The 18566-nt window shown below is 44.1% G+C and overlaps 1 protein-coding gene across 1 annotated transcript in view; it reads right to left on the bottom strand.

Annotated features, from left to right (window-relative positions):
- Positions 1-471: 471 nt before the first annotated feature.
- Positions 472-18566, bottom strand: part of kctd16b (potassium channel tetramerization domain containing 16b) — a 69534-nt gene continuing 51439 nt past the window's right edge. Inside the window, exon 2 of the mRNA XM_061249824.1 lies at positions 472-923. Within this exon, the coding sequence (XP_061105808.1) occupies positions 472-923 (452 nt within the window). The remainder of the gene's footprint in view (positions 924-18566) is intronic.

The following is an 18566-nucleotide window of genomic DNA, read 5'->3' on the forward strand; positions in this document are numbered from 1 at the left end:
AGTGTTTTTAAATTTAGCCATAAAAGCAGGCAAGCGTGGAATCCTTGTGTAAACGTATACACATATACTATGCCCTGCAGTGCTGTGCTAATGTTGTGTGAAAGATGAAAAAAAATCAGGAATAAAACCAAAAGGCAAAACATTGTGCTTTCATGTGGAGCAATATACCCTGTGAGAGCAATTTCATACTGAACAAAAAAGGCAGGTTTTTTTTGAGAGTTTTGTCATCCACAGAGAAATGATTACTAAGAAAGTAAGTTGAAGATTGAGAAGGTGGAATGCGGAAAAATAACTACAGCCGAACGCACAAGTGTTTACGCTCTTGAAAGTGTCTTTTTTTTTTACGTTGGTTTTTTTATCTTGTTAATCATTTGTCTCGTGGTCGTGGGGGGTTGGGGCTCAGGGGCGGGGGGCGGAGGGCGGGGTGAGGGGGGTGGGGGGTGGTGTTGGGGAGGGGGTCGACCCCCCAGCTCAGAGGCGATACTTCCGCAGCAGATCGGACTGCCACATGTACTTCCTCTCGGGGAAGTGGTCGGGGATCTTGATCTTGCGGAAGTCCTGGATGCACTTCTCCAGCTCCTCCTCCACGGTCATCTTCTCCTTGGCCGGGCGCTTCTTGCAGGTGCTGGTGTCGCGGGAGCCAGCGGTCAGCGTGCGGAGCAGGTCGCTCTTCCTCCGCTGCTCCGACTGCTGCAGCAGCTGCACGGGGCCCTTCTTCAGGGGCCGGTCCAGAGTCTGAATGTTGGGCTGCCGGCTCACCGGGCCGCAGATGACCGTGCCCTGGGGGGAGCTGGCCTCCGACTGGCTCTCGGAGCTGGAGGTGGAGAGCTCGCTGAAGGAGTTGCCGCTCACCGCCTCGCGGTCGCCCTTGTGGTTGGTGCAGCAGCATTCGCAGTGGGGCGACGACCAGCGGGACGGTCCGCCTGGAGGAGGAGAGAGGGGCAGGGGAGACTGAGACAGGAGCGCCTCCGGTCCTTCTTCACATTACACTACAATACACCGCATTCAGTACCACACCTGGGTCACATTCTGCATTCAAATACTTTCCTGTGCTCCATGCCTGGCGCAATTACAGTACAGAACGAGGAACAGAAGGCAGGGACTGCACTTTCTGAGTGTTTCATAATACACCAGACAAGCTCGATAAAGCATAGGAAAGTATGTCATTACATTACATTACAATCACTTGGGGCAGATGTTCTTATCCACAGTGATGTACAGAAGTGGAGAACCTCAGTGTACCTCTCAAAATCCCAAAAGAGCTGCATCACCCAGGAGGCACATAGGCCCATTCAGTGACCTCTTCATTATGTATTTATTACACATATTTATTGATTATTGGTCTTCTGTTGCTGTAGCCCGTCCATTTCAAGGATCAACGTGTTGTGCGTTCAGAGATGCTCTTCTGCACACCACCGATGTAACGCATGATTCTTTGAGTTACTGTCACCTTCCCATCAACTTGTATCATCTATAAGTGTAATGTTGACAAAATAAATAACATTTTCTTAACTAAATAAGCTACCACTGTTTCAAAAGATGGGCAGACGCTGCTCTGACTGCAGTGGGGAGATGGGCAGGGTTTCTGCTGTTCTGACTGCAGTGGGGAGATGGGCAGGGTTTCTGCTGTTCTGACTGCAGTGGGGAGATGGACAGGGTTTCTGCTGTTCTGACTGCAGTGGGGAGATGGGCAGGGTTTCTGCTGTTCTGACTGCAGTGGGGAGATGGGCAGGGTTTCTGCTGTTCTGACTGCAGTGGGGAGATGGGCAGGGTTTCTGCTGTTCTGACTGCAGTGGGGAGATGGGCAGGGTTTCTGCTGTTCTGACTGCAGTGGGGAGATGGGCAGAGTTTCTGCTGCTCTGACTGCAGTGGGGAGATGGGCAGAGTTTCTGCTGTTCTGACTGCAGTGGGGAGCTCTGCCCACCACTAGGGGGCAGAACAGAGACGTGACCTGGAGGTACAGGCATGACGCAGGCTGCAGTGGGGGGGGGGGGGGTTGCCAGACACCCAGAGGTAGCCGAAATAAATGCTTTCAGAGGAGCCACTTTAGATATGCAGTAGCATGCAGAAACTAGAACTGGAAGTCATTAGATGGTCATTTTATTCCATTTCTTTCAGGGACAGTCATGGATGGATTAACGCAGCCAAGTTGCTGTTTGGCAGCTGAGGACGGGTTTCTTGTGTAATCTGTCTAGCCGGCATTTGGAAATGCTTTCGGGGGCACTTAAAGATTTCTGTAAATGATGAATTAGAGGTACCTCTCTGCAGTGAAGTGATTACAACATGACTAACAGTGGCAGATATAAAATGAAATTAACACCCACGCCACGAGAGGAAAGGTTTACTGTAATTACAGTGTGATGAAGCCCTGGATATTCCTTAGGGAAGGTACATGAATCCCGCTAGTTTATTCACTGTCTGTCTGGCTATCAAACACATCGCAGCTACATGCCAAATGAGGCAGGCTTATACATTAACACTGGAGTCAAGTCAACAGCACAGTACTTCAGTTCCGATTACATTCTTTAACACTTTCAGTCTCATCAATTCAAGACCTGAAAGATAAGCATGCCAGGTCTGGTATTGTCCTGCCATTGCCCTTGACCAAGGCACTGGAGTTTGTCCCTGGGCACTGCACTGTGGCTGGGATAGGTGAAATGCAGATGAAAAACTACCCCCATGGTGTTAAGATTCAATAAAGTATATCTTACCTTATCATTTTCCAAAAACCAAAAGTGCTAAACAAATCAATTGAACAATCACAATTCCAAAAAATGTTATTATCTTCCCAGAAAAAATACTTCAATTTAGTTATCTACTTGAATCAACTCAAAATCCCAGTTCAGTCAATTCCAGAAATTAATTCAAGTGCAATTCACACATTTAAAAATAAATAATAAAAATAAATCCAAGTAGGTATTGTTGGTATTTTTACATTCATTAATTGGATTTCAAGTGTTTATTTGAATTGACTGAATTAAAATAGAATTGAACTCGACTCTGATTCATACTTCCTTACTTTACTTTCAGAATGTATTGTCCTTCTTTCTGGGATAATTTAATTACCATGCATTTTCTATACACTCAGTGAGCACTTTATTAGGCATTTATTAGACGTATTGGTCTTCTGCTGCTGTAGCCTATCCATTTAAGAGGTTTGACACATTGTATGTCATTTTTCAGATATGGTTTCTATTTCATGTCAAGCTGACACTTGGTCTAAGCATCAAACAGCAAGCATACATTTATGCATGAGTAAGTCTGAGAATTTGACAGTAACAAATTAAATTCCAGTTTCAAAAGCCTAAGCTCCAATTGAATTACATCTCTAAAGATGGAACTACTAACAATTCCAGTTCCAATTCGAAGAATCTGAATTCCAGATGATGTATTGGAATTACAAGAACCTTTCAGCAACGAGATTGGAATATATCCAAATCTAAGCTTCTTATTATGTTCCATTACAATCACTCATATGCTACAGAGTGGAGAACATCGGTGCTCGTCTGAGGAATACAAAAGTGAAATATCACAAGAAGGCCCAAAATGTCCTTCTATGATCAATGTGTATAGGCAACTAAGCAAACCAACTATTAGTGTTGCGATCAAAGCTACTGTAAGTACAATTATACAGCACACATGTAATTGGCCAGCAATACCTATAACACTATTATCCCAATAGGAATTCCCAAAAGGAAAGATAGCTAAATGGTTTGGCAGAGAGGTTGGTCTTTGGACTGCATCAGAAGTTAATATTTTGAGGGTTTCAGCTGTCCTGACCATATGAACAGGAAGATCAGGCAAATGGGGATGGAAGGTTGCAGGTCAATAGACAATAGTCAATAGTCAATAGAGTTGCTGTAAGGTGTATTTCTTCACTTTTAAGGAGGTAGGATACTGACTCCTATAGGATTCAAGTCTTTATGCTAAGCTAACATGTTATGCTAACATGGAAATTCCATCCATCCATCCATTATCCTAACCCGCTTTATCCTTAACAGGGTCGCAGGGGGGCTGGAGCCTATCCCAGCATACATTGGGCGAAAGGCAGGAATACACCCTGGACAGGTCGCCAGTCCATCGCAGGGCACACACACCATTCACTCACACACTCATACCTACGGGGCAATTTAGACTCTCCAATCAGCCTAACCTGCATGTCTTTGGACTGTGGGAGGAAACCGGAGTACCCGGAGGAAACCCACGCAGACACGGGGAGAACATGCAAACTCCACACAGAGAGGCCCCGGCCGACGGGGATTCGAACCCAGGACCTCCTTGCTGTGAGGCGGCAGTGCTACCCACTGCACCATCCGTGCCGCCCTAACATGGAAATTGAGCCAGTGAATTCACAAAAATGAAAATGAACTCGGACATCTCATCTAAGTCTGGGTAAATCAGATTAAACGTATAGTTTCCCTTTAAGGGCCTTGCTCAAGGGCCCAACAGCTGTGCAGATCTTATCACGGCTATAACCTTCCAGGTTCCAGTCATGTACCTCAGCCACTAGGCTACAGACGGCTCCAGATAAGAGATATGAACACCAAGTTCAGGCGAGTGGGAATGGAAGGTCCCTTTCCTGCATTTTCACTACTTTCAGAGTTTGAAAGGGTAATCCCAGGACACATCCACACCAAACGGTCTTATTTTTCAGTGCCTACATGGGTGTCTGTGCATGGATCTGTTTTAAAGTCATATGGAATGGGAATCCGTGTTAGGCAATAGAGTTTCTCAGGTTTCCGCTCTGTATTGTCCCAAGCAACACCCATTACCAGTATTCATGATATAAAATGGGTTCTTATTCTTATTCAAAATATATTAATCTATGTACATCTAAGCTCATGGAATCTAAATGTAAAATATCACATCGATTGGCCTCATTGGTATGCTACAGCAAGAAAATTATGGAAACTTAAAATCGAATTGTATTGCATTCATTTTGCAGAAGCTCTTTTTCAGTCATTTCCAATGAAGAAGAATCAACACATAGACTCTGGGACAGATCTGTATTATTTTTGGCCCTATAGATTGGCAGTATACGCGTTGTTTTCATTATGGCTGCGTGCTTGGCATCAGTTATCCCTGCTAAAAGCTATATTTAGATATGCCTTTGAACAAGTTGAAATGGTTGCAGTAGACTGAATATACTCACATAAAATACAAGCGTCCCTTCATTAGATCGTAGTGGCATGGTAATATATGGCATCGTTATACAAATAAATTAGCTCCAGGCACATTGTTGGCTGAGAGACTTATTTTAATTTTTGTCTCATCAATGAGGGACAACTCCTGCACTTGAATGACACTTTATTGCCACTGAAAGATCATTATCTTCGGGGACCGCCTGTTAAGAGAAACTATGCTAATCATAGCTTGAAGGAAGTGAAGCCTGCTTTGAACACCAAGCTTGGTAAATTCTGTTTGTTCAGCTTTGCTAATGACTAAAACAATACTGGGTGGTTTATTGAATTGCACCTTTTATCTGAGTCCACATCAGACTGAGGACATTTCTCTTAGCAGAGCAGGGGACAAGCTTATATAAATACAGCAAAGTATGAAGAAACAACTGGCCAGGCCTAAACTGTATTGAATCCATTTAGGCCTGGAGTAAGAGACACTGATTAACCTTAGTCCTGGACTAAATTGAGTATTGTATGGAGAATCTTGAATAATCAAAAAATTTTAATTTAGTCTAGGACTAGGCTTAGTCTGGCCCATAATGTGTAAGTAATGTATCAGACATTTGACATTTTCCATAATAGAATATTAGACATTGTTTACATGCTTTGCTGTCTAAACTGTAGGGCTTTTGGAGAGATTTGGGAGCGAGCTCAATAGACTTTCAGCACTGGGTGATGTGTCATGCATTTCAGCAACCTCCAAACTCAGATCTTGTGAAAAATATAAAATAATAAAACTTTCTTTGATTCACCATTCTATGTTAAGATCAAATTGCATTTTGCTTTGATGAGCAAAAGGTGTATTTTACTGAGTGAGAGGCTGAGCCCATGAAGTTCATCACTGGACCGTACAGTGGGAGACACACAGGCTGTACAGAACAAGAGAGACACTGGCCTGTAGGACTGAATCACTCTACAGATCACTGAGAATGCCTTTCAGAAAAATAGTTAAATATCAAGAGCTCAAGTACTTTCTCTAATAAAGAACAAACAAGGACGAAAAAAAACATTTCAAAAGCAAAAATGCCAGGGACAATCTTTTAGACATTTTGATGCCATTAAATAAAGTATGTTTTGAGCTTGTGGATGTAACAAGATTTGGTCTCAACTTGTAAAACAAAAAAAATTAATTTCTTAAAAAGTATTTTATGTGGATAGACTGTATTTGCAAGAATATTTGTAATCTTGTCTCCTTCTTCTATATATTCTTTCTTTTTGAGTATGAAATTATTATTTTGATATTGCGAAGAGCCAAGGGTGTTGAATTGGTTTATGTATCGGTTTAGTGTATCCACCAAGGGTGCCACAAGGGATTTTGGGCTCCATTGGGCCCCATCCCTTCCCAGTTACAGGACAATTCATTTTGAGGGCCCCTGACAGTCAGGGGCACTGGAATACAGTGGAAGTTCAGATGAGTAATTCCTACAGTAGGCAAGATCCCCTGCTTGTTCAGTTCCCTTGTCCTCAGTTCTATAAAGAGATCCGAGCGCTAATTATCAGCTCTACTGCCTCAGTCCAAATCAGTCCATCTTCCTTTTAAGCAGAATACCGGCGTCAGCATGCTTGGGGAAACTCTACACGGTTCCCAGATTCGCATCTCAATTAAGCGCCTTTCTACGTGATCGATTTGTTGCCCTTCAGTTGGCATCTTAAAGAATACTTACCTTTACAACCCACTGCCGACTAGTTCTGTACTTTCAACAGATCTAAATAAAATTCTGAGTAGTTATGTAAATACCCTAACCAATTGCTTTGGGGCTTAAGAGCATTTTAATGCAACAGACTCTCACTTAGTTTGACATAGCCTATTAAGATTGGATTAGCCAGTGTTTCACATCCATCTAGCAGGTATTTCTGGCAGAGATTTGCATCACCTGTGGCATAATTAAATGCAAATTGAGTTACAAAAGAACGAGGCCAAATAAGCTTATTCCATTCCTTGTTATTACCATAATTGGTGTCATCAGCCCCCCCCCCCCCCCCCCCCAAACTTTATTTAACACTGTTGCCATGACATTCACAGCGAAGCCACAGCTTTTGAATGTCTGCCTCTCACCCAGTAAGCAAAACAGGGTGGAAATCAAGATGTTTTGACATAAACAGACTTGATGAACCACAATACATCGCAGGACTTACACAGATATGTCCTGGACACATCATAATTGGCTGAAATGCTTTCAGTTTCCAACCAAATGTAACCGTGTTTTCAACTAGAATGACATTTCAGTCACTGACACACCACACAAAACGTTTTCGCTAGTAAAGGAGTGTGTGAATTCTCAATAAATTTCATTAATAAAACGCGATTCCAGCAAAAACCTGAGACTCTATAACACAAACTAACCCAACCCCAGTACTCTGCACTGAGAAACCAGTTGACTGGAACTATCAATAAAAAAGAGCTGTTATGCATTGCAAAGACAAATCAGTGCTCTAATCACTTGAGATGTCAGCGCACAGACCTTAGCTGCCAGTACTGAGGAGAAGGTGGAAAAGATGAGACCGCTCCCTTCTGGCCCGTTTGCTTGTAGTGCTGAGCAGTGCGTCTTGCATTCATTTGTGTCAGGGAGCATGTGAAGGGCTTCTGATCGATGAGGGAGCTGTACCTAATTGGTGTTTTGAAAAATGGGCCTTGACTCCCTAATACAGCTAAATCCGCAGCCTGCCGATCGCCTAGTCTAAATAAAATTACCCCGGCCGCAGAGTGGCACAGGTGACAAATGCCATGAATGAAATTAGCCAGCCTTCAGTCTGGCCCAGAGTCGACTATAATCCCGGCCTTTTTTTTTACTCACTTTTCAGTGTTCACTTTCCATAAGGGCATGATGTAATAACCCCATTCCCCATATGTATCCTCTGCTTACCAAAGGGACAAAAATATTGTTCAATATTTAGGTCATATGCCTTGGGCATTTACATTTTTCAAAGATTAGATTCAGACTTTTGTCGATTTTTCAGCATAATAGCTATAGCTGTCACATTGTCTGTTCTCTGGAAAGAGCACACACAGTACGGTACACAGTACATCTGTACAAAAGACGGATCCCAAACAAATTATAATTCCTATATTTGAAAGCAAGTCAGATTCTTTTATGTGTACTGTTGATGGAGTAATCTTTTTTGTTGTGTTTTGTTTCCCCCCTGTTTTCTCTTGTCTTTATTCATTTATTTATTTGGCCTTGGCTTACGGTACATTGCTTCAACTAGAGATACCAGCTTTGCAGTCTCACCTTATACAATACTCTGGTTAGACCAAACTTGGAGTACTGTGTGCAGTTCTGAGGACTGCACTATAAGAACGATAAAAAGGCACTGGAAAAGGTTGAGAGAAGGGCAACCAGATTGATTCCATGTATAAAATGAGGATAGACTTAAGATGCTTAATCTCTTTAAGCTTAGTAAAAGGAGAGTTGGGGGGATTTGATTGAGGCTTTTAAATTAATTAAAGAGATTAACAAAGTGAACTATAGGCGATTCTTCAGGGTGAGTTCAGTTAACAGAACAAGAGGGCACACATGGAAATTGGCAAAGGACAAATTCAGCACAGATATTTTGCAGCAAATTGGCCTATTTTTTCATTGTGTGGGAAGAACGATCTAATGTCTGTATTTCAAGATATGTTTTTCGGCAAGAAAATAAAGCACTCAAGTTTATTCATCATTTACTGTGGATGGGGCATGACTCACACCAAATTGGTATGTCTCCGTAACAGGGAATCAGCAGATGCAACTGGCAAAGTAGGTGGCAAAAGGACAAATTCCGCACAGATATTATTTAGTATTATCGCTCCTTCAGTAGAGAGTGGTCACTGTGGAATAGCTTGCCAGGGCATGTAGTGGAGGCACAAACCCTGGGGGTTTTCAAGACCAGGCTTGATACGGTGTTAGATGCTATTTAGCTTTTAGGCAAACTAAGCAGTAGGTACACTTAGGGGTAGGAAAAGGCGGGCATTGCTGAGCTGAATGGCCTGTTCTCTTCATTATGTTATTTTATGTTATTTTATGTGCTCCATGTTTGACGCAGTCTCTACACCAGGGCTGGCAAGGCTGTCCAGCCTCCCTCCATGCACGGAGGAGGTTATTTTGCCACCCAACCGTTTTTGCTCCGGAGATAAACAGTCAAATATTTGTTTTATTGCGCTTCTTGGGGTGATCTTTGTGCGCTTGTTGTTGCTGTTTCCCTGGTTTTCAATTTTGAACGCTGGGGCATTCACTGACTGGGTTATAAGGGGAGGGCAGTGAGGGGGGGTTGAGGAGCACCTGGAACAGCTGCTTGCCTTGGAGCACTTGAAAAACAAATCCAGGCAGACGGAAAACTCTCGGTTATCACAATAAAACTAATATAAGAGGGGGATCTCATTAAATTGTTTTGTTAGTTTTTTCTATGTTGGGTTTCACTTGCAGAGTCATCACAGCACTGGAGTATGTGTGTCGGTTTCCCATTGCCTGCTGTTTCAATTTGCTCATTGTGCCAGGCTGGATCATCATCATCATCATCATCATCGTCACCACCCTCATCATCATCAATATCAACATCTTCACCATCATCATCATCATCATCATCATCACCACCATAATCATCATAAATATCAACATCTTCACCACTGTCATAATCATCATAAATAGCAACATCTTCACCATCATCATCACAATCGTCTTCATAAATATCAACATCAGTATCATTATAATTATCACCATTACCATCATCATCGCCAGCAAGCAGAGCTGTCTTGGTCACTGAAGCTCCTGCCAAACCAAATTTTGCATATGCTTGTTGCCCCTCAGTTACCCCATTATTTTTCCATCCTCTGCCTATACAGTTGCATATTATTTATGTTATGAAAATGATTAAACTGGGCTTCTGGGCTTCCACAGAATGTACTTACGTACTTAATAAATGCTGGGTCCTAAAAGGGAGAAATTGAGATTTGAGACCTCGAGACAACCGGAATGATTCTAATGATAATCTCACTCAGGGAAAAGAAAGGGTTGATATGTCTCCATAGGGGAAGATATTTTTTTCTGGAACCCTCTTTCGTGTGTGAAAAGCGTGAAAGCTCCCTGACTGCACGATTTTGACTGACACAGAGCCCTTGAACTAGCGAGTCCTCCGTAGAGACACGGAGGAGCCGTTTTGAACCCTTTTCTTCTGAGAGTGCAGCATGCATCCTGTCAATTCCTGTACATGTTCAATTTATGTTTCCACTCCAGCGAGACAAAAGAGAAATCCAAATGGGGCAAATGTCTTTTTAATAACCGCTTTTAAAAGGGCATATTGTCTGTGGTCAGAGCCCATTAAACCCAGACTAATTGCCCGGCTCATGTGAGGAGATGATACGTATGTGAGTCGCTGAGTGTCTTGGGTCAGGTCAGGCTGTACCCCCCCACCCACCCCACCGTTCCTCTCCTGCCCCCACATACCCTATCACCACCCTGCACTGTGATAAATACCCAGCACTAAGTCTGCATGCTTCACCCTGAGCCTGGAGGAACACTTAGAGCATCGAGCTTAGCCAAATTCGCATCACAGATTAAAGGCTAATGAAAATTCAAACATTCACATGCTCGGACCAGGCTGGAATACCAAATATATACTGTACAGTAGCCAGTGAGTGGATCAAAATGAAGCCTCAACATTAGGTTAGGTCATAACCTTTTCCTAATATCCGGTGGTGTCAATTGGTTTTCGGGGCAGACAGGGAGACTACATATCACCTCCACTGCTTCCATATGAATTGGTCCCTCGACTAGAGAGTATGCTTGTGGGGCCTGACCTTTGATTACGCAACACTAGGTGTGTCTGCCCCAAAGTTGAAATGAAACCCACATCTTTGACAATTGTAAATTGTAAATTTGGGGTGCAAAGTTACTTTAGTAAGTTTAGTAATGTGCTTGTTAGTGACAGTTGGGTATGACTGTTGAACCATTTAATGTCAACAAATCTGAATTAAGTTAATAATTATGTACAATAGTAATGTGCACACAGAAGTTTTAGAAGTGATCTGTATCTCGATAAGGACATCAGTCAAACAAATGATTAAAATAAAATTTACAGGCAACTTTTCCATTGGTAAAAATGCATTACAATTACACACACACGCACACACAAATCCAATCTGTTGTGCCAGCACATCTTAGCTATTTTTGTCAAGACATCTGTTTCTCACACCCATAAACACGGGTGCAATCCTCCTCCATAACTAAGACTGTAGTGAACAGGGAGTGAGTAAGAGTTATGGAGGTGCAAACCTCCCTGCTGCCAGGCTTAATTTGCAGCACAAGAGAGCGTGTATCACATCCCCGGATGTGTAATGTTGCTGAGGGCGTGGAGGTGAACCAAGGACAGGTTTTGAGATATAACTCAAGACTTCTGGATTTTAATGCATCGGGGCTTGGTGGGGAGGCTTCACGTCACGCTTCACGCTGGCTGAACCTGTTGTTTTTCGCGGCTTCCATTTTAGAGCTGACAAGTGACCTCGAGGTTTTCTCTCCCCGCCGAAAATGAGCAGTCGCGGTTCTATTTCTGAACACAAATGACCTACTTTCAGACATGGTGGTGGGGAGGGGGGGGCATCCAGGGGTCACAGAGCAGCGGGGATCTTCCCAACATCATTCCTCTCCAGCTTTTATCGAGAGCAGCGGGTAAACAGGAGAGCAGCGCAAGAAATGTAGATCAAAAAAACCTTGGATGCGGTTTGAAAACCAGGAACCGAGCACCACAACAACACAACAGTTTTCTTATTTTTTTATAACCCAACTGTTGCGTATCTCTTGTAATCTGAAACGGCTTATTACAGTAGCACTGTAATCCCGTGAAATCACAATATCATTCTGCAGTCCTCCAGCTGAGCTGTGTGACCATTTCTCCCCGTGGACCGCAGTTCTAATAAAAATGACCCAAGCAGAGTGCAGACTCTCGACAGACTGGAGGTCACTAATGGACACGGAGGTGGGAGAAACCATGACAACTGTCCTCCTCCAATCCCTGCGTGACGCCACAGCCAATCGGGCGGTGCTGTGATTCGCTTCCTGACAGCCTTTCCCAGTGCATTACTCTCACTGTTCCTTAATAGCCTGGGTTCCGCCTGACGGGGCATCTCCGGAGGGGTGTTCTGGATGATCTCCAGCATCCCTCCCAGTTCTATCCATTTTTAATCCCCGTCCATTAGCCTCCGTCAGACAGGAACCATTTTCTGCCACGCCCTGTTGCAGGAGGACTTAATATCACGCCGGAATCCATCCGCACACACTTTCCTCACCTAAATTCCTCCTGCCTGCCTGCCTTTGATCGCCCCCACACCGCCAACCTCTCCTGGCAGCTCGGGATCCAGGGACACAGTCTCCAGGCCAATCCCCCGTTAAACACCCTCAGTAGGGGGGCGCGTGGGGGGGAGGTTTGGGGGAAGGGGGGGCTGAATTTAACACGTTGCCACCTCCTTCAAAGCCTTCCTCAACTTGGTATTACATGTCCCATTAAATCCTGCCCTCAAACCCATTTGTATTGACTGGAGAGGCACACATCTGTCTGCCTCCCTGTGCCTGGTATCTCAGGCAGTCTTTAGACTGTCTCTGCTGCGATCGATGCACTGTCAAGTCAATTCAGAGTTTGGACGATTGCCTCTTGATTGATTTCCCTGACAATGAAGGAAGACGTGGGTGAAGGGGGGGAGGGGGGACGGGGGGCAGGAAGTTGTTTAGGGAGATGGATTATCTTTGCATAACGCTAGCATTGCACACTGGGGCCAGTTATTTTTTAATTGCTATAAAGCAGCGGTCAAAGTGGCAGTTTTTATCACTGAGTTCACAGGACCCAGTGCTGTTTAAACGGTCGTTTTCTGTGTCCGGAGCCAAATTTGAGATATTCTGCTTACTCAGGGTTGTGTAGTAAAGGCATAGTTTCTAAACAAGCAAAATAAATGAGGACTTTTTTTATTGACCGAACAAGCTTTGCCGTTTACCGTGTCATAAATGGAATTTGTTGTGATGGGATTTCTCAATTCCACATTTGAGACTCGGCATAATTCTGCTTCATAGAGTGTTAAAGATTTACAAGGCTAGTGGCCACAAAAAATAACTGAATAAAAAAAAATTATACAGTGCAAACTACAGACAGAGAAAACTTCCCCTTGAGCATAGGCTCTGCATACTGTGGCATATTCGAAAAACCGCAGAACAACACAGTACAGGGAAATGTAAAAATACTATGTATAGTAGATCATCGACTGAGATTCCGCAAAACATAATTGTTATAGTATCACTGTATTATTTAACCAGGGCAGTCATATCTCTTGTTGTAGGCGAGCTCTGGAGAATACGTTTGACAGTATTGGACAGTTTTTGGACTGTGGCCCAGGGCCCGGGGAAGGGGGCCCACACTGGGGGTCTGGTCGATGGGACGGAAGCCTGGAGCCGCTTTCCTGCAAGGCAACAGTACAAACCGCTGGGCCTCCCAAACACCCAAAGCACAATAACGTGTGCTTTAATAATGTGTAACAGCCTGCTTGAAAAGATAAGGCTCCTTAGAAATGCTGAGAAAATAGCCTCCTCCTGATCATGTAGGTGGGAAGTCTTTGTTGGGAAGAATAGAAAAATGCTATGTACATTGACATGTATCCTCTCAGGTACAAGCCATAAGCCTAATACTTTCACAATCGTCCATACCTACAGTGAGTGGGAAGTGGCATGTCACTCATACATGAGTCAATATGATGTTCCTATTTGAAACTTTATTTTGAGACTAATTTTAGAATTGAGGCAGCAGATTGTATTCCAATTGTAGCACAGATACAAAAAATTCTAAAATGATTATATTGCGTCAATTCAGATAATTGCAATCAAATTGAATTACCATTTAATCAACATTCTTGGGAGTTTGAAAAAAACAATCACTTCTAACTAAACTTCAACAATCCATTATTAATCATCACACACATCCATGCCCTGAATAGTATTCATGCCCTGCATATTTACAGAAGCTCCTGAGGATCTGCCTGTTTTATGGCTGGTGGGGCCGTCACTAGTGGGGTGAGAGGTGGTAATGATTCTGGGCGCCCACAGCTGAAGAGGGCCTGCTTGTTTATTAAGAAAGGGGGGCCTATGCTGCTTAAAAAAACAGCTCAAGCTCAGCTTTGAAACAGCTGGTAGCTGGTTGACCAGCTGAGACCAGCTCCCAGCTTGACCAGATGATGACCAGCTTTACCAGCTAAATATTCTAACTGGTCAAGCTGGCATTGCTGGATTTTACACCAGTGCAGAACAACATTATTTCAGGGGGTCCAGAATTCCTAGCTGAGCCCCTGAAGGCTGGGACAGGGACTGTATGTTGTTTACAGCAAAATTATACACCCAGTGTTACTCCAAAACAGTTTGTACAGTGATGTTCTGCCTCCAGAGCTTATGCATTCAAATAAGTGCATAGCTTATACTATGCACTTATTTATTCAAATATAAATATAAAAATGTGTTTATATATTGTGCCAGTACTGCTTTCCCTCTTCGTTCAAAAGTGGGACAAGCTGTACTATGTGCAGCTCTGTAGAAAACTAAACAATTGTAGTGCAATTACAGTACTGCTAACTTCGGCTATTTCACTGCAAATTGGGCTATTTTTTCATTATGTGGGACGAAGGCATTGGTCTAATGTCTGTATTTCAAGATATGTTTTTCAGCAAGAAAATAATGCACTCAAGTTTATTCATCATTGACTGTGGATGGGGCATGACTCACACAAAATTGGTATGTCTCTGTGTCAGGGAATCAGCAGCTGCAACTAGCAAAGTAGGTGGCTAAATAGCACTCATTAAGCAAAGTGCCACTTACCCAAAAAAGGGGAAATAATCACAGTACAGTTAAACGTACTGAAAAGAATAGGAATCAGACCCCTGTCCTTAAAACTTTTATGTTACTCTCACATAACAGTGACATTGTTCTTTTTTTTTAATTAACAAATTATGAGGTATTAACTTAGCATTGACAGAGGTCTCAGAAATGTTCCCTCCACCTTTGACACTCTATAACCTTTATTTATCATCAGTGAGTATTGTCTCCCTGCTGACAGTCATATGGGGGAAGCCTGTAGCGTAATGGATAAGGTTCATGACTGGGACCCGGAATGTTGGTGACTCAAGCCCCGGTGTAGCCACAATAGGATCCTTGGGCAAGGCCCCTAACCCCACATTGCTCCTGGGGGGATTGCCCCCTGCCTAGTCTAGTTAACTGTTAGGGGCTTTGGATAAAAGCTTCAGATATGCAAAGTAATTCCAGCTCAAATCAGCCTATACTAGTTAGACTGTGTATTTGACATTTTTTCTTGCTCGACCAGCTGTCCATCAGAAGACCAGCTTATATAGTCCACCAGTTTGACCATCAGTGTTCTCTTCCAGTTTACTCTACCTTACTCCAAGTTTACTTCTGGAAAATAACGTGAAACTATGCTTTAAGCACATGACCAGGATTGGTCATGATAGTCCAACTTTAATAACCTGCTTTTCATAAGGGAATATCCATTAGGAGAATGAAGTGCTTTCATTAGATGCACGGAGAGGGTCCACACAGGGAGAATATAAATTATTACATTAATCATTGTTATTAATGACAGCTGTTCATTCACTTATGAACAATGATCATGATAATGAATCATAATGACCACAGGTGAAGATGGTGAACATCAACACATAGTCTCTTACCCATTTGGCCTGAAAAACATCTGAACCTCTTGACCACATCTGCATGCTTTTATGCATTTAGTTGCTGCCACATGCTTGGTTGATGAAATATTTGGTGTACAGGTGTACCTAATAAAGTGCTCAGTGAGGGTAATTGCATGCCAAAATGTCATCCCTTCACCCTTCAATGACACATTAAAATGTGTTACAGTAATTATTTCTTCATACTTTTAATGTCATCTTGCCAGACCACTTATATGCCCCTCTGTAGTCTAATATTGGCTTTGGAGTAGTACATTATACACTTCAGTAATTACTTTACATAGCCGCAATGGGGGGCCAGCCTTCATGTTAACGTCTATTCTGATAACGTTGGTGCAGATCTATCCATACACAAATTAAGTACAGAACACTCTCAGAACACAACCAAAAAAGAACCCAATCTTAAGTATTTTATTCTTATATTTAGACTTAAAATATTTCTGTGACTTTTTTGCTAAGTTAGACAGAACTATTGCCGATGAGGAGAGACAGCTGTACTCCTTGCATGATTTGCCAATGGGGTAAGACAAATCACTTGTCAAGTAAAAAAAAAGACTCAAAACAAGCTAATCATAATAATTAGCTAATTTCAACTTGAGAGAAAATATATTACAAAGACCCATTACAAAGACTCAAACACTAAAGACTTTTTTGCAGTGTATGTGATTTCTCTCTAACAGATATCTCATCCCTGTGTTTGACTCCGAGTCTGAGCGCAGGACGGTATCGATCAGGACGCAGTCCTGCGAGGTTTCTTTATTACCCGTGTACCGGGCCCCTGAAGGCCCTGTTCGGCCGCTGTCGGATCCGGAGCGGTATTTCATTAAGCGATCCCGGTCCCACGGGACCCCCTTTACAGCGCATTCATTCTGATAAAAGCAGGAGGGCTAAACCGGTGAACGTGCCCCTCGCAGGGAGACCGCTCAGGGGCAGCTGGGGACTCGCCGTCTCCCCTCCTGAGACTCCGTCTCCCGCTCGCGCCCCGCTCCCGTGACCCTGTCGCCCTAAAGAGCGCGGGCTCCGTAAATCTGAGTAATCCCTTTTCCTGAGACCATAATGTGGTGGGCTGGGGCGGGAGGGGGGCGGGAGGGGGGCAGGGGGGTTGATGTAGGGCGCGAAGACGCCCCCGCGCATCAATCCCGCGCCATCGCGTGACCGTTCTCCGATACGCACGCAGGCTACAGCACACAGCTCCCGGGAGAGCCCGCAAGGCTAATATGAATATCTCCCCAGCAGATGGAGATATCATTTACAGCAGCGCTGCCCCACGGGGGGCCGGGGACCGAACAGGGGCCTCGCCAAGCTCCCGGGGGGGGGGGCCCCGACACGAGAGGAAGCTATCGAACCCTTCAGTCATAAAACACCAAGACAACTCATTGTTCAGCTTCACAAATAACACAAAGCAATTCATAGTATATAAAATACAATAATACAGTATAATAATAATATTAAAAACCTTTTTACTGTCTGTAGGTGTCATGCATTGATGTATTTGCTTTTTGCTGAGTTGGATTGGAGCGTGTACAGAGGTGCGATGATGACAGGCAGACAGGTGATCATGTCTCCTCTGAGGAGCAGGGGCTGGAATATTTCAGTGATTTCAGTGACTGGGGGAGGTGGTGAAAAAAGGTTGAGAATCACTGACTTACATTACAAAATGGCACAGGGAACTACAAAAGAGCTGACATGCTGTATGATGTAATGGGTCCGTATAGCAGAAGTCCTGCCTGGGGCCTGTAACAACAGAACCAGAGGTCTTCTGTTAAAGTTGGCTGCCATGTTTTAAAAATAAAAGCCCTGTAGACATAACAAAGGGCAAGTGCGCCACTTTAGCTCGTACCAGGCTCAGCCGGGTGTGCGGTGGTTAGCCCCACGTTCAGCAAACGAGAGCTGACAGACAGGGGCGAGGTTGTGTCTGCCGTTTGATATGAGTGAACTGTCAGGCTGTTATCTCCATCCACCCCAGCTCTCCACCCAGATCACACACACACACACACACACACACAGCCAGCCCGCTTTCAAACGCTCGCCCGGGCCCTACCCTATCCATAGCGCTGTACCTGACACACACTCGCTCTGCTCACCGACCCAGACGTTCTGTTCTACTTCCTCTTACGCCCTTATCAGTGTTACCGTGGGGACGAGGAGGCCTGACAGACTGCTCTCCACCGCGCCGGCGATAGATTGCGAACCCCGATAACATAAAGAAATAAATAAAAATTCAGACAGGGAGCTGAGCACGGGAACAAAACCAGACAAAATAAACAAAGCCAGCACCTCGCCGCCCTCGAGGAAACTTCACAATTGACCGGGCTTGCTGACTGAGGAGATTTTTCGTTTCATTACAATCGCGCAGCTGTTCTGAAAAGGGCAGAGGCGGATTCCTGGAGTGCGGCTGATTGGAAGCGGAAATCCATCCCGTAACATTCCCTTCCCTTGACCCTGTTCCCACCCTGCGGTCCACGGCCCCTGACAGAAAGGTCACCGTAAGGTCGCGGCTATAGAAATATGTACCCAATCCCATCGACCGCAGCAGGAATGAGAGCTGTTCTCTCTCTCACTCTTTTTTTTGTACCCTTCACAAAATTGTCCCTGGTGTGTGTGCCGGTGTGAGCCCTGTGATGTCACGGCGCCTGAAACGAATCTGGCCAATTAGTCCTGGCAGCCGCAGTCGCACAGAA

The sequence above is a fragment of the Conger conger genome, chromosome 7 (assembly GCF_963514075.1).
Source record: "Conger conger chromosome 7, fConCon1.1, whole genome shotgun sequence".
In the NCBI taxonomy this organism is placed as follows: domain Eukaryota; kingdom Metazoa; phylum Chordata; class Actinopteri; order Anguilliformes; family Congridae; genus Conger; species Conger conger.